Source organism: Taurulus bubalis (genome assembly GCF_910589615.1).
Source record: "Taurulus bubalis genome assembly, chromosome: 14".
Lineage (NCBI taxonomy): Eukaryota > Metazoa > Chordata > Actinopteri > Perciformes > Cottidae > Taurulus > Taurulus bubalis.
In genome coordinates, this window is record NC_136602.1 from 23932612 (window position 1) to 23949486 (window position 16875).

General features: G+C 40.7%; 1 protein-coding gene across 1 annotated transcript in view; it reads right to left on the reverse strand.

Annotated features, from left to right (window-relative positions):
- Nucleotides 1–16875, reverse strand: part of shtn1 (shootin 1) — a gene marked incomplete at its 5' end in the record, with an annotated part of 39212 nt that overhangs the window by 13529 nt on the left and 8808 nt on the right. Inside the window, 4 exons of the mRNA XM_079229817.1 lie at nucleotides 86–167; nucleotides 499–581; nucleotides 3979–4159; nucleotides 10793–10887. Coding sequence (XP_079085943.1) covers nucleotides 86–167; nucleotides 499–581; nucleotides 3979–4159; nucleotides 10793–10887 — 441 coding nt within the window. The remainder of the gene's footprint in view (nucleotides 1–85; nucleotides 168–498; nucleotides 582–3978; nucleotides 4160–10792; nucleotides 10888–16875) is intronic.

Consider the following 16875-nt stretch of genomic DNA (forward strand, 5'->3'; position numbering starts at 1 on the left):
CTACACAACATGTATACACACACACAAACACACACACACACACACACACACACACACACACACACACACACACACACACACAAACCTCTGTTATATTTGGACAGGAGTTTCTTTTGCCGCACCGTCTCAGCAATTAAAACGGTGTTATCGTGTTTCTCTTTCAGCAGCTGCAAATGTAGAGAGGAAGAACACAGAGTATGTTATGTTTTATAGTATCATCGTGAACTACTATACAGGCATGCCATGTAACATGGCTAGCTAGCATATATGTAAAGTGTGCATGACTTGTAGTAGATAGGGTTTTGTCTTGTGCAGAGAAAACTATCGTGGTCACATGATGATGTGTCCTTCCGATTGGTTGGCGGATGTCAAGAGCAGGACAAAGACACGAAAGAAGAGGAGAACCTTGAAACTATTTGGTCGTCTTGCCGTTGACATAAATTCCTTACGAGCACACATGCATTGTGCTTGGACCAAAAGGACCAATCTGAAACCTACTTCTTCCCTGGTTTCCCCCAGCTGTTCTCTCACGGCCTCCAGGTCGCTGACTGCTGGATGTTTGTCCGACTCGTATTGTAGCTCTGGAACAAAGAAAACCAAAGTCGTGTTAACACTGTTCTTTCTTACACACACCAATGGTAGTGTCTCATATTAAAGCTCCTCACTGTGATTGTTTACGTCAAGTGGATGTTTGGATGACATAAAACCAATGAAACTACACAGAGAACCCTTGGCTTCATGAATCGGTCCGTCCTTCCAAGGTTAATGTGACCGACCGATGTAATACGAGATCACAGTCCCAAAGTACCAAAGTACACGGCGTGGGATCAGATCCACCATGTGTTGCTTTCAGAGTGTGAATATTTTCCCTCCTTTTATCCCGGAACAGAAGTGAAAATCCGAGAACACGGAACAATATTCTGCATTAGCTGTTCATGTATTTCTCTGTGATACGTGTTTGCCAAATTCAAGGTAATGGCTGCGAAGACACCGTGGAATAAAACAAACGCCTCACCTTCAGACTGTTGTTACCGCTTCATAACATTCTACTGCACAACATGGATTTCTTTGCACAGGAAATGTGAGAAAACCTTTTGTCCTGAAATCTTTGAAACTACCCAGAGTTTAAATGTGAAGCTACAAGGCGCTCACAGCGGGACCCGACTGGGACATTTAGGAGGGTACTTAGCAGGAAAAGGTCGGCGGCATCTGAAATAGTTTTTGGGCAGCGATGGAATGCCCTTTGAAGGATAACATTCTCTCATTAAATGGAAATGCTGAAGAAATGTCTGAACAGATGAACAGAGTTGACAAATTACAAGCGGTGTTCTCTGACCACGTGAGACCTTCATGTAACTACGACACTAGGCCTCTCAGTCATGTGATCGGGTCTCAGTGACGTCCTGCTTCTCTAACCCTGTTGGTGTTGACGTAGAAGAGGGAGAACGACTCCAGTAAACCTCTCAACTGTTATTGATACTAGGGCTGCAACAACGAATCGATAAAATTGCTAAAAATCAATTATCAAAAGTGTTGGCAACGAATTTCATTATCGATTCGTTGTGTCGCGCGATTATTACGCCGGGCAATAAGTCGCGGAGAAGAAAAAAGAGCGGAGCAGAGGAACTGGCGGCCAGTGTTTCTGAGATTGGAGTGAGACACGAGAAAAGCTGAAGTTGTGATCTTCTCAAAAATAGAAGATCTTTGACGAGTCAAGTCTTGGCCAATCAGCGTCTTCATGTTCCTCAAACTTGTTTTTAATGGAAGCTAGTCAGCTTGCTATCACGTTAGCTAACGTGTTTGGGTTGTGTATTGTCGTTAAAGTTACTTTATGTTCCGTTACAGTTCAGTCTTGCTTGTAAAAAAACCTAACGTGATGAAACATGCCGTCACCCCCCGGTCTGGTCAAACCGGCGGATCTGGCTGCAGCCTTTTTTTTTTATACTCAAAGTAGAACGAATCAAATCACGTCGTTGGGCTTAGCCAACAACGTGACGTCGTGGTCATAAGAGAACCAGAATGAAAGAGTTTAAGGAAGAGGACGCTCTATATGGAGCAGTACAGCTTCCCTCTGTCCCAGTATTTCATACATATTGATAAAGCAGAGCATGTAAATGCAGCCTCTGGAGGGATCAATTACAGTAAAAAGGGCTCACATTTGGCGGATGTAAAGCATACATGTGTATGTTTTCAGTGTTAGTCCATTTTATTGTTTTAATTAACAGCTCATGGATGTTCAAGGAGCAACCTGTTTGTGCACTTTCTGAAGATGTTTTTCACTGTCACTTCTGTTTTTGAATAAAGGGTTGGAAATTAACGCTTTTTTGATAAAAAAATGTTTTTATCCGATTCATCGATTAATCGAAAAAATAATCAACCGATTAATCGATTATTAAAATAATCGTTAGTTGCAGCCCTAATTGATACCAATGATATTGAGACCACACAGTAAAGGTGCAGCTTTCACATGTTTAGTTCAAGTGAAGAGGCATCATCAGTCTGTTCAAGTTACACATTTCAATTCTGCATCAACTGTTGAGTCCAATCTGAATCTGCAGTGTAACCAGTAAGGAACATTACTCAGTCAAGGAGACGTAGTACTACAATGTTTTTCTCTGAAGTAGTAGTATACAGTAGTACACATGTTGCATATTATTTATGAGCTTTGGATGGGAAGGTCCATCCAACGGTCACGCAGGACGTCAGTTTGTGTCAATTCATTTTTAAATAATGTAATTACTCCTGACTGCTGTATTGTTTCTTATCTCCTGCAACACGTTGAAGCCTCTAGACCTCCAGGCGTCTGGTCAGGTCTGCCTTCTGTCCCTGAAGCCTCCAGACCTCTAGGCGTCTGGTCAGGTCTGCCTTCTGTCCCTGAAGCCTCTAGACCTCCAGGTGGTCTGGTCAGGTCTGCCTTCTGTCCCTGAAGCCTCCAGACCTCCAGGCGTCTGGTCAGGTCTGCTTTCTGTCCCTGAAGCCTCTAAACCTCCAGACGTCTGGTCAGGTCTGCCTTCTGTCCCTGAAGCCTCCAGACCTCTAAGCGTCTGGTCAGGTCTGCCTTCTGTCCCTGAAGCCTCTAGACCTCCAGGTGGTCTGGTCAGGTCTGCCTTCTGTCCCTGAAGCCTCCAGACCTCCAGGCGTCTGGTCAGGTCTGCCTTCTGTCCCTGAAGCCTCTAGACCTCCAGGTGTCTGGTCAGGTCTGCCTTCTGTCCCTGAAGCCTCTAGACCTCCAGGTGTCTGGTCAGGTCTGCCTTCTGTCCCTGAAGCCTCCAGACCTCCAGGTGGTCTGGTCAGGTCTGCTTTCTGTCCCAAAACCAAGCAGCATTCAGGTGTAAAGCTCCACACACCTGGAACCAACTCTTACTTATGTTTAATCCATGCTGAAGACTTTCTGTTTGCCGCTGCCTTTTATGAAATCATCACGCTGCACTGAAACTGTTATTCTTGTATTTTACTTTCTTTACTGTGAGCGTGTTTAATACGTTCGTTTCTCTTTGATTCGTAATACGTATTTAAATGTCCTTTCACAGTGTTTTCTTTTGCACTTTGTTCCGATGCTTTTGATGTTATGTGAGGCACTTTGAATGGCCTTGTGGTTGAAATGTGCGGTTATTTAAATGAACTTTCCTCGCCCGTAGTTTGTAAGACAGGGTTTCTGTTCTGAATGTGTATTTTACCAGAAGGGACTTTATGAACGTATGCATGGCCGGATTCATCACAGCTGCTGTGACACAGGAAGTAGCATGTCTCACATGTAAAATATGAGGAGTGCTTCTTTGGGGATGTTCACGCTGCACCAGCTGTCATCAACGACCGTAACAGGGAGGACTTAGACTGTCAAAGTAAGGCGGTTACCTTTTAAAACCAGTAGTTACTGGATTAACGCCAACAGTCACTCATATGTCTGCGTTTCTATTAACTTGCTGGTACTTGTGTGGCAGATGCATCCCAGGAAGAGGAGAGGGAGACAACATGCACCTGAGATGATGGGCGGGCCCTGGGGAGAGAGGCAGACATCACTGGCTGCGTGCTGCTCTTCACTCTCCTCCTCGTCCTCTTCCTCATCATCAAGGTTGATCTCAGTGATGGTCTGTGGGCTGAGGTGGGGCATCAGCATCATCATGCTCTTCCTCTTCAGAGAGCGGTTCTGACGGTTCAACTGCAGCGCAAGGAGACGCAAAGAGAAACAGGAAAGGATCGTCAATGTTCAAGAATATCATGCACATCTCACATCCAGGGCACTTTGTGGAATACTATTTAAGGGGACATGTCATGCACATTTTCAGGTTCATACTTGTATTCTGAGTTTCCACTAAACATATTTAACTCTGTCTGGAATGAGAAATCTCTTTTAGGCCCCGCCCCCCAAAAAGCCCCATCAGCTTTGATGTGTTTAAAGGCAATGTCACTGGAGCAGCGCTGGGAACAGGCTATTGCCTGGTTATTGCTTGGTTATTGCATGACTATTGCCTGGCTATTGCCTGGCTATTGCCTGGCTATTGCCTTACTATTGCCTAACTATTGCCTGACTATTGCCTGGCTATTGCCTAACTATTGCCTGGCTATTGCCTGGCTATTGCCTGGCTATTGCCTGGTTTTTCCTGGCTATTGCCTTACTATTGCCTAACTATTGCCTGACTATTGCCTGGGTAATGCCTTACTATTGCCTAACTATTGCCTGACTATTGCCTGGGTAATGCCTTACTATTGCCTACCTATTACCTTACTATTGCCTGGCTATTGCCTGACTATTGCCTGGCTATTGCCTGGCTATTGCCTGGCTATTGCCTAACTATTGCCTGACTATTGCCTGACTATTGCCTGGCTATTGCTTGGCTATTGCCTGACTATTGCCTGGTTATTGCCTGACTATTGCCTGGCTATTGCCTGACTATTGCCTGGCTATTGCCTGGCTATTGCCTGGCTATTGCCTGACTATTGCTAAACTATTGCCTGACTATTGCCTGGCTAATGCCTAACTATTGCCTGGCTATTGCCTGACTATTGCCTGGCTAATGCCTAACTATTGCCTGGCTATTGCCTGACTATTGCCTGGCTATTGCCTGACTATTGCCTGGCTATTGCCTGGCTATTGCCTGGCTATTGCCTGGTTATTGCCTGGCTATTGCCTGGCTATTGCCTGACTATTGCCTAGCTATTGCCTGACTATTGCCTGGCTATTGCCTGGCTATTGCCTGGCTATTGCCTGGCTATTGCCTGGCTATTGCCTGGCTATTGCCTGACTATTGCCTGACTATTGCCTGGTTATTGCCTGGCTATTGCCTGGTTATTGCCTGGCTATTGCCTGGCTCCTGTATTGCTGCTTCCAGCGTTGCCTCCTCAGAGCCGGCCCGCTGGGTTATCTTCTTTCAGTTTCTGGGTCGTATGCACTCCAATATGTCTAAAATATGTCCCCTTTAAAGAAGCTACATGAGCTACATATTTCGTATTTCTCAAATAAAATATATATTTTTTCATTTTAATTTTTTACATATGTGCTGTCCACATTACCTGCAAAATAAAACATTAAATCGTTTGTGCTATAAAGTACCAGCCTCAAAGCACAATATGTCATACGGCTTTTCGGAGCCAATTTTGGGGGCAATGATCCCATATATTTTAAAGGTTAATCACACAAAAATAATTGAATACCTGTCTTCAATTTCGGCATGAAATTGTTGTTCCTCCTCCGGAAGGTTGTGCCTGTCCGATGACGTCAGCTTTTTATTACAATTCACGGACTGAGACAATCTCCAAATCCATCTTATGGCTTATTGAATGCAGTAAATGAATAATATATGATAGTAAGTAGTGTTTGATAACATCTATTGTGTACAGTGTGTGAAATACAGGCGGGTCTCGAGGGACGGAGATTGACACTTGAGACGGCCTGAAAGATTTTGGGGGATCTCTGGAAACGTTTAAAAATGAATTGTCACTAAAAATGCATTTTAAAAGCTTATTATATCAAAACAAATTTGTGATTTTGGGCCCTCCAAATAAATTGAATTGAATTATGCACAAATGAGAATATAGAAATCATTGTGGTGTTTTCCTCTCAAATATCATCACTGAACAGCAGATTGTTCCTGGTTCCAATGGTGCAAACACACACACGTGTTTCTACATGTGACTCGGTGTGTGTGTGTGTGTGTGTGTGTGTGTTTGTGTGTGTGTGTCTGTGTGTGTGTGCCAGGCATGCTTCATCGAGTGAATTGCCTCGTGTTGCATCAGTTAAATCTTGCAGGCCTACATTATGAACCGAGTCTCATGCTGCGTTATTATAATTATTATTATATAATTATATTATTATTATTATAATTATTATTGCGTTATTAGAATTATTAGATTACATGCAGAGTCAATGCACAATGGTTGCGAAAAAACTTGGCCGAAAAAGCAAATCCTTCGCTTGACGCTGAGTTGCGAGAGCCAATCAGCGTTGAGAAGCTGCGCCCGTCATCACCGCCGCCTTAGTAGCGCTTCATTCAGACGCTGTTGTGGGACTACGGATAATATTATGAACCCAGACACCATGGCGTTCATATTTTGACGTTTGTGGGACTTCCACAACAAGTATAAAGCAGAACAAGTGGTTATTTCCATTGTGAATGGCGGAAAAGGTAACAGAGTAAAGCCACGCCCCCTTCCCACCGCGAAAAAGCGAATGACGCGAATTTACCGCATGAAGTCGAGCGAGTAAACTCAGGCGAAAATTCGCAATGCTTTTGGTGTGAACCCAGTCTTAGGATTCCAGCATGGAGGTAGATTGTGAACGGGCATTTTGCACACTGACTATATATTTAATGCATCGTATTTCATTCATTCATATTTTAGCCTTTACATTTACGTGTAGGCGATAGGAACACATGGGACGTTTGGACACATTTACACCATGAATCACTGCAAGACAGAGACGGACAGCTGTAGTGTTCCTTCTAAACTAGTCGGACATGATTATGCAGAGAAGGACATACAAACTTTTCAAAGATTTGAATGGAAAATAAATCCAAAGATAATTTGCTCAACAACACGGCCATGGCAATAACACTTAAGTGGGGGGGTACTCACAAGATTGCACTGTGCAGCCACATGAAGACACACTTTATGGCCCGTGTTCCCTAAAAGATGACATGAATCCAACAGAAAGTGGCATCTGACAGCACCTTCATTTCTCAAACCGACGTGGAGAGACGAGCGCGCTTTGTATTGTGTTGGTACAGAAATGAGATGTTGTTGATTTCTTCTTTTCTTTGGCCCTGCAATCAGCCGTAATGGCAGGACGCGTGCGGAAAGCAATGATAAGGTGTGAAAAAGCCGACATCGGGAGAGAAGCGCGAGCAGTGAATATCTCTCCTTTTAGATGTAATCACAGCTCTTTGATGTGACGTGCATTTGCATCTTGCATTTCTATGCATCACGTGAGATTATCACTCCTAACACGTATTCTCAGACGGCGTCCACCTATGAAATTATTTGCACATTGACCAGTCCTACTTGACGGGTGCATACTAAACCGCCACAATGGCGGATCCCTTTCTGAAAGTCCAATCATCAGGAGACCATTGCTAAGTAAATCATGAATGGAGTCTCGGAGAGGAGATGAATGCACATCATGCACGTTTCTGGATGTCGTCTGAAGGAAGGAGAGAAACAAAGAGAAGGCCGGCCATGAAAGAAACATTTAATAATGGCATTCTGGAGGCAGCAGATTGCAGCAATTCCATTTTTTGACGACGCCCTTCACACCGCATCATTTCTTTCTGAAATGCAATCAACAATATAGAACATGGATTCACATTCTTTTGATAATAATCTACAATTTGTGAGCGATTTACATATTAAAGGACATCCTCCAATAAATCTGTCTGGCCAGCATCTTCGTCTTGTTTCAACACAACCAGTCGGCATCAGAGCGCTGATGCACTGGTTGTGAACGGATGAATCCCTCCAGATGCTTTTTCATTCTAAATGCTGAGCAGTGAACGCTCAGAGTGGGCTGGCCAATACAATTACCATCATTATGTACAAAGAAATTAATACAGAGTTCAGTTTCTCCGTCCTCCTCTGGGAACCACTCCTTGAGCATTTTGGGTTGGATTTAAATGTAAATGAGTAATAAACTGATGTTAACACCCTGAGAGTGCAGGAATTGTGACTTTATAATACGACTGAAATGCTTTTGAAAGGTCAACACCGTTCAAAAAGGTAACGCCACTTATGTGCAACCTTATTCTATCACAGCACTTGGATTTACTAAAGTAAGTGAATAAGTTGATGGATGGATATGGCTAACCGAGGACTACCAGTCTGCCTTTTCTGTATTCATTTATATTAAAACCATGTTTTACTCCCATGTCGGGGAACAGTGTTACTTTTGACTGAAGAATGTAGTTTGAGTCTTTGTCTCTTAATGCATATTGTAGTTGCTTTAAAGTCTAATTGAGTCTTTTTGTTTTGTTGTAGTCGTTTCTTACCGGTCACTCCCCTTCACACTTCATATTTAAACACACATGTCACTTTAACATACACTTTACATGACTGCTATCAGTTTGTCTTTATTTTACACTTCATTTAACATCTATTATCTGTTATTTGTTTGCTGATTGTCTCGTCTAATGTCTAATGTTATGCACCTTCTGCCAAGGAAAAATCCGTGTTTGTGTAAACATACCTGGTGAATAAATGGTTCTGGTTCTGATGATAAGTCAGAGGAGCTCATGTTACAGTAACATGCTGTGACTATGACATCAGAAACAAGTCAGCCACCACATTCCTGGTTCCACTCCTCACTGACCGCATTACAAATGAGACAAAGTCACCTTCAATGTGTTCATACTTTAAGTTATGTTGCAGCTTCAGATGTTCATATTGATACTGTAGCGTTATACAACGGCACCAATGGACAATTTGGAATTATATTGTAATTAAAAAAGCAGTGTGATTTATGTGGGATTGTCTTCAAAGTAATGATTACAATCCATTCGTGAATAATTAAATTAATTATAATCTGTTCAAGATGGAGCTTTTACTTATAAAATAATCCTGAATAGTTAATGAATAACAATGCATCATATTTTAATTTAATTGTTGAATTCAAAAGGTAGATGTAGTACGACAACGTCTTCCTCTGAAGTAAAAGTACACAGTAATAGTTAAGTTGTATATGTTGTACTCGCTTTGGGAGCTTTTGTAAGTTATTTCAAGGTAAAACGAGTTTCATTATTATTTATATCTTAACATCAGTATAACTCTATAATAGTTTGGGGCCCCAGGTTCAGGTTAACTAACAGTAAAGTGGCCCCTGGTGTGTGTTTCTCTGTTGTGTGTGACATGAGTGTGTGACTCATCGATGACATGACCAGAGGAAGAGCAGTGATGAGTGTGAAGATGAGGCCAGACGTGTTATCTGCATCAGTAACTTTCGAGCAGAGAATAAACGACAGAGAGGTCTAGAATATGCTGACTAGTGGAATGATAAAAGCAGCACTGACGTTAGTTATTTGTGAGTTTAAAGGTTGGGCGGGTACTGGGATGAGAGCCAAAAGATACAGTCTTTCAAAGCCAGAAATATCAGCAGCGAGCCGAGAAATCTTCCAGCAAGAAGCAGAGATCAAAAACAGTCAGATTACCCAGACACCCTTTGGTCGCGATCTGGAAGACGAGGGTGACAAACAACCCATTGGGAAGAAGAGGACTGAGGCCTCTCATTGGCCCAAATCTGGTCCAACCAGGTGGGCTGTGAGGGCTTTTGTCCAGAAATTGAATGAGACATGATAACAGTGAGCCGGGCTCCACCACTCTCACTCTGAGCAAGGACTCCCAAAAAAGTGTGCTCTGAATCCAAAGAATCCAAATGCAATTTCAGACACCAACATATGGGGAGAGGAGAGAACGGCTCAGATGCTTTTGATCGCAGCGTACGAACTGAACGTGTCAAAGAGACGGCTCCTGGAATACACTGACCAGAGTGTTCCTTATCCACGGTACAAGATTACAACCTAAAGCATCTAAATCTGCAACAATAACCACAATCCAGCAAAGCATTGGCATGTTAGGAAGCATATTCGGCTTGTTTTTCGGTTAAAAAACAAGCTGCATAAATGACCGTCTACGTCCACATGTGCCGTCTGATGCGCTTTCAGAAGAGTCTGAGGACCAATGAGATCGCAGGATCTCGGAACGCCCAAGATCTGAAAACAAAAGCTCTCGTCTTGTTTTGCAATGTTGAGACACTAATAAGGGCAGGAGGGACGCCTGTGCTGCTGCTAGCTAGCGCTGCTGCTAGTTTGCTACAGCGGGACACTGACCGGAGGTAGGAGCGGCTTGTAACCCGACTTTTACGGTATTAGACTCCCACAGGCCTGTACGGTTACAGGGATGTGTCTTTGACTGATATCCGGACTTATGAAGGGTTTTTTTGTAATGTAAACCCACACGCCTCTTCTCACAATGGTTAAGGTACTTTAGCAATTTAAATGAATTAAATAGACCCTGTGGATGAGGAGATAGCACAGTTTTAGTTTTGAAAAAACACAATTCTCAAATATTTTGGAAAAAGAGAAAAAGGGGCGTTGTGTTTAGAAGGATGATTTGATGCTGTAGTATCATTATTATTCAGCCACACAGGTTCTAAATCAACAGATTTCTGATGACATTATTCCTCTCGTGTTTAATTTAATGAGACAGTGATCTTGTTGTGTTGGACTCCATTTAAACTTGAATCCAGGCGTACTCAGGAAGTGTAGCTCAGAAAGAACCCCATCCTACGGAGCAGTAATGGTGACGCTACCTTGGAGGCCAGGAGTTCAGCACTTTCTCTGCACGTCCTCTCGATGTCCAGGTTCTGCTGAATAACATTGACCTCTTCAATGACCATTTGAGAAACTAAGAAAGAAAGAGAGTGAAAGACAAAATAAAGACACCACATCATAACCATACTTCATAAAGGAATAGATCCACAGGAAGTCCAGTCTTCAACAGTGGTGCTGTGTCACTGTGAGACACGTTGGAGACCAGAGACATACAACACATTTATTTGGATGTATTATTTCCTAGAATTGATGTTCATATGCTCACAATATGCTGTCTTGTCTGCTGCAGTTCAGTGTTGTCATTTATATTGTGTCACTAACAACATGATCTTTATTTCAGACACCATAAAAACATGATTAATGTTCATAAACATTAATCTAGGTGGCATTGTAGTTCTTCCAAATAGTATTTGCTGTTGTAGTTAGAAATATACAAACATAATTAGAGATAACAAAAGCACATGACATGTAGCCTCTATGAAGCTTGGTAATGTGCAGGGTATTGGGGAATTTATGGGAGAAGCATTCAGATCCACACTGAAATAAAATGATCAACACCTCAAGGTAAAACACATATTGTTGTGGTTATGCCACAATCACACATCAGTACAACACATATGCCCTCAGGCATAAGGACACAAACGACACACAGGTTATTGGCAAATAATGGCAATAATTCCTAAGTGGCATTTTACCATGAGAAGGTTGATTCATTGTGACTCATATATTTACTGTTGGCTATTTTGCATCATTTTAAAAAGCTCATGTTTTTGTAAAAAGCACAATAACTTCCCTCTGAAATGTAATGAAGCATAAAATGGAAATATTGAAGTAACGTAGATCAAGACTGGACTTAAAGTTACTGTGAGGAACGTTGAACTGGTTATGAAACTGGTCTCTATCTGACCAACATAGGGAAACGAGCCCCTGAACGAGGAGATTGGTTATGTTTTCATAGTCATTATTAATGCTCGTCATCTTACAAAATCATGCAGATTCGCCATGAAGTCCTTCAGAAACACTTTTAACAACGTAAAGTTCCTCGTCTTTAACTTTAGGACCAGCATCCTTTCTGGCCCGACCAGGAAGAGCCGCTCCCTCGTTAAGACCCATTATGTTCCTTTCACATTTAGCCCCTCAAACAAATTAATAGATTGAAATCAATCCACATTCAGAGTGGCAAGAAAATGATGCACGTTCATCTTACACGTTCATCTTACAATTTCAGCCCATTAGCAGAAGAAGCTCACAAGTCAGCTGCCTTTTCTGATGTGACAAAGTAAGACGAAAAGAAGCGTTTACAAGTCTACTGAATGAGTTCGTTCACGTCAATACAAACTTTAAAAGTCAACTCACGGCCATTCAACATGATCAGAACGCCTTCAATGAAACAAAGACCGTGATTAGGATGCTCTAAATGAGTGGGAGCACACCTGTGGCTTCTCACTTCATCGCGCAGTTAATTGAGATAAGAGAGCTGCAACACTTGACACTGAATCATATTTCTGCTTGCTATTGAGGAGGCTCAATGGGGAGTGACCTATGTACATCAATATGGTTTTGAATTCAAAAGGAAGGGAACAAAATGTTGTTGCCAATATATTTTTTATTCAGATCATTTCGCCGACCTTTTTATTTCCAATAGCCATTCAGTCCACGGGGCTAATAGGCTGCATATCTGATGCAATGCAGGATACTACTTTAGCGCCTAAGACGATGAATACAAGTTTAGAATGCACTACTAATAATTATGCATGTGATGTTGCACAACACCCAGTGTAAACAGAAACATTTGCTTGTTAGACTTTTTTGGGGTTGCTAAACTGCTGAAGCATGTAGGACAACAAGGCATTAAAAAGGTATATGACAAAGAGGACAGTGGATTTATATTTGAAAAAATTATAAATGGTGTTAAATCAAGTATAGGCACTGGATTTAAAGTCTAAGATTATATTCTCATGAAAGTAGACGATGTCTGTTCAATATGCAGAAACAGCAGCCTGAAAATAAACCCCCGTCTAATCTTCAACAGGCTTATTGGATATTCTGGTTGCTTGATTATCTATGTTGAAGTTACATGAATGATTTTTGGAAGGGAGAGGACAACCTGGAAACAGTCTACCTCAACTTAAAGAAGCTGTATTTAACATGTTGAATATTAATATAGCATCAAACAATATTTGCTCTGCAAAGATAACATTGAGTAATATCTACCTGAGCAGAGAATAAAGTCCCTCTCCTTTTGTGTGTGTTGTTATCAGAACCTCTCTTCTCTTTGTTCACATAGCTGGCAGGAGGTATTTTAGTGCATGTTAGTGCACGTGAGCGTGCATGTTAGTGCACGTGAGCGTGCATGTTAGTGCACGTGAGCGTGCCCCACAGCGTGGCACCAACACTCCGGAAATCAAAATACTTTGTCTAAGGAACATTTACTGGTTCGTCATGGAGCTTTCGACCACAACAATCCACAAGAACTAACAAAACTCCAGAATACATGTGACCTTATATCTACTAGGGGTGGGAATCACCAGAGGTCCCACGATTCGATTTTATCACGATACTGCGATATATTGAGTATTGCGATATATATATGAGTATTGCGATTTATTCCCTTTTTTCCACCGCAAATTGTCCCCAAAGGAAAACTTTGTCAACATATTGTATCTAAGAAGATACCATATTCAGTCTGTTCACCTCACTTCAATCATCTTTATTGCAGCAAAATGTGATTATCAAGCAGACAAACTGACCAACATGTCATAGATGTTGCACCTGACAAACTGAACTGTTTGCATTACAGTCTACATAGTCACTTCATTATTACAGTCTACAAAGTCACTTCATTATTACAGTCTACAAAGTCGTGTCATTATTACAGTCTACATAGTCGTGTCATTATTACAGTCTACATAGTCACTTCATTATTACAGTCTACATAGTCACTTCATTATAATAGTCTAGATAGTCACGTCATTATTACAGTCTACATAGTCATGTCATTATTATAGTCTACATAGTCGTGTCATTATTACAGTCTACATAGTCATGTCATTAATATAGTCTACATAGTCGTGTCATTATAACAGTCTACATAGTCACTTCATTATTACAGTCTACATAGTCACTTCATTATTACAGTCTACATAGTCGTGTCATTATTACAGTCTACATAGTCACTTCATTATTACAGTCTACATAGTCGTGTCATTATTACAGTCTACATAGTCACTTCATTACTACAGTCTACATAGTCGTGTCATTACTACAGTCTACATAGTCGTGTCATTATTACAGTCTACATAGTCACTTCATTATTACAGTCTACATAGTCACTTCATTATTACAGTCTACATAGTCGTGTCATTATTACAGTCTACATCGTCACTTCATTATTACAGTCTACATAGTCACTTCATTATTACAGTCTACATAGTCACTTCATTATAACAGTCTACATAGTCACGTCATTATTACAGTCTACATAGTCATGTCATTATTACAGTCTACATAGTCGCGTCATTATTACAGTCTACATAGTCACTTCATTATAACAGTCTACATAGTCACTTCATTATTACAGTCTACATAGTCACGTCATTATTACAGTCTACATAGTCGTGACATTATTACAGTCTACATAGTCACGTCATTATTACAGTCTACATAGTCACTTCATTATTAGTCTACATAGTCGTGTCATTGTTACAGTCTACATAGTCACTTCATTATTACAGTCTACATAGTCGTGTCATTATTACAGTCTACATAGTCATGTCATTATTATAGTCTACATAGTCGTGTCAATATTACAGTCTACATAGTCATGTCATTAATATAGTCTACATAGTCGTGTCATTATTACAGTCTACATAGTCACTTCATTATTACAGTCTACATAGTCACTTCATTATTACAGTCTACATAGTCGTGTCATTATTACAGTCTACATAGTCACTTCATTGTTACAGTCTACATAGTCACTTCATTATTACAGTCTACATAGTCACTTCATTATTACAGTCTACATAGTCGTGTCATTATTACAGTCTACATCGTCACTTCATTATTATAGTCTACATAGTCACGTCATTATTACAGTCTACATAGTCGTGTCATTATTACAGTCTACATCGTCACGTCATTATTACAGTCTACATAGTCACTTCATTATTACAGTCTACATAGTCACTTCATTATTACAGTCTACATAGTCACGTTATTATTACAGTCTACATAGTCACTTCATTATTACAGTCTACATAGTCGTGTCATCATTACAGTCTACATAGTCACTTCATTATTACAGTCTACATAGTCACTTCATTATTACAGTCTACATAGTCGTGTCATTATTACAGTCTACAATGTAGACTGTAATAATGAAGTGCCTATGTATACTCTACATAGTCACTTCATTTTTACAGTCTACATAGTCACTTCATTATTACAGTCTACATAGTCATGTCATTATTACAGTCTACATAGTCACTTCATTATTACAGTCTACATAGTCGTGTCATTACTAAAGTCTACATAGTCACTTCATTATTACAGTCTACATAGTCACTTCATTATTACAGTCTACATAGTCATGTCATTATTACAGTCTACATAGTCGTGTCATTATTACAGTCTACATAGTCACTTCATTATTACAGTTTACATAGTCACTTCATTATTACAGTCTTACAGTCGTGTCATTATTACAGTCTACATAGTCACGTCATTATTACAGTCTATATAGTCGTGTCATTATTACAGTCTACATAGTCGTGTCATTATTATAGTCTACATAGTCGTGTCATTATTACAGTCTACATAGTCGTGTCATTATTATAGTCTACATAGTCGTGTCATTATTACAGTCTACATAGTCGTGTCATTATTACAGTCTACATAGTCACTTCCTTATTACAGTCTACATAGTCGTGTCATTATTACAGTCTACATCAGGCCTGGCCAACCCGCGGCTCCCAGCGTTCTTGCGTTCATATCGAAGTTTTTTTAAATTTCTTTTTTAAATCTTTTTATTGATTTTGCAAATACTTTAGACCACTAGTGTCGAAATCAAGGCGCGACGGCTTGAAAGTCATGAAATCGCGGACCCGTTTTCAGTCATTTGCGGACCCGTTTTCAGTCATTCGCGACCCGTTTTCAGTCATTTGCGACCCGTTTTCAGTCATTTGCGACCCGTTTTCAGTCATTCGCGACCCGTTTTCAGTCATTCGCGACCCGTTTTCAGTCATTTGCGACCCGTTTTCAGTCTTTCGCGGACACGTTTTCAGTCTTTCGCGGACACGTTTTCAGTCCGTCAGGACGGTCATTTTACATGGGCAAAAAAAAAAAAAAATCCTGTGCTTTTATGTTGAAGGGATTTTTTAATGCGGTAGAGTGCAATTTATTCAATTATTGTATTCACACACTCCTCAATGCTGCGTTCACAACACACTTTACTTGCGTGAGTTTACACATCGGACTATTTGTGATAGTTTGCTTCATTCCCAACCTTTTTTTTGTTATGTTCAAAAAGGCTGAAGTTATAACATTATTATGTGTGTTGTATTACCTTGTATCCTTAAGAAGCACTTTTGGGTTTTTAATTGAGTGTGAAAGGGAATATTTCTGTTTGGCATACTGTGATACTATCTCAGGTTCAAACCTAGGTGCCATATTTCCATTAAATCAAATTGAGAAGTTGAAAATGTTCCTCGCTTTGGTCGCGGCTTGTCATTCAGGGTGATGGTGGGTCCTGCAGCCAGATCAGTTGAACCACTGCCCCAGACCACATGCATGTTCTTAGAGTTATGTCCTTCTCAACTGTGACAAAAAAGCTTTGAACAAAGTTAATATAATAACGTGTGTTTAATCTTTGACTTTGTTATTTTCATCTGTTTTAAGTTTGATCTTTGATAGAGTAATGTTGGTTTCTTAACCCTAAATTAAATGGATTTATGTCGTAGTAACAGAGACATTTTAATTTGGCTCACGGGGGGGGAGGGGGGGGGGGGGTGTATGATGTGGCTCTTTGCAGTAACACAGTAAAAAATGTGGCTCTTAGTCT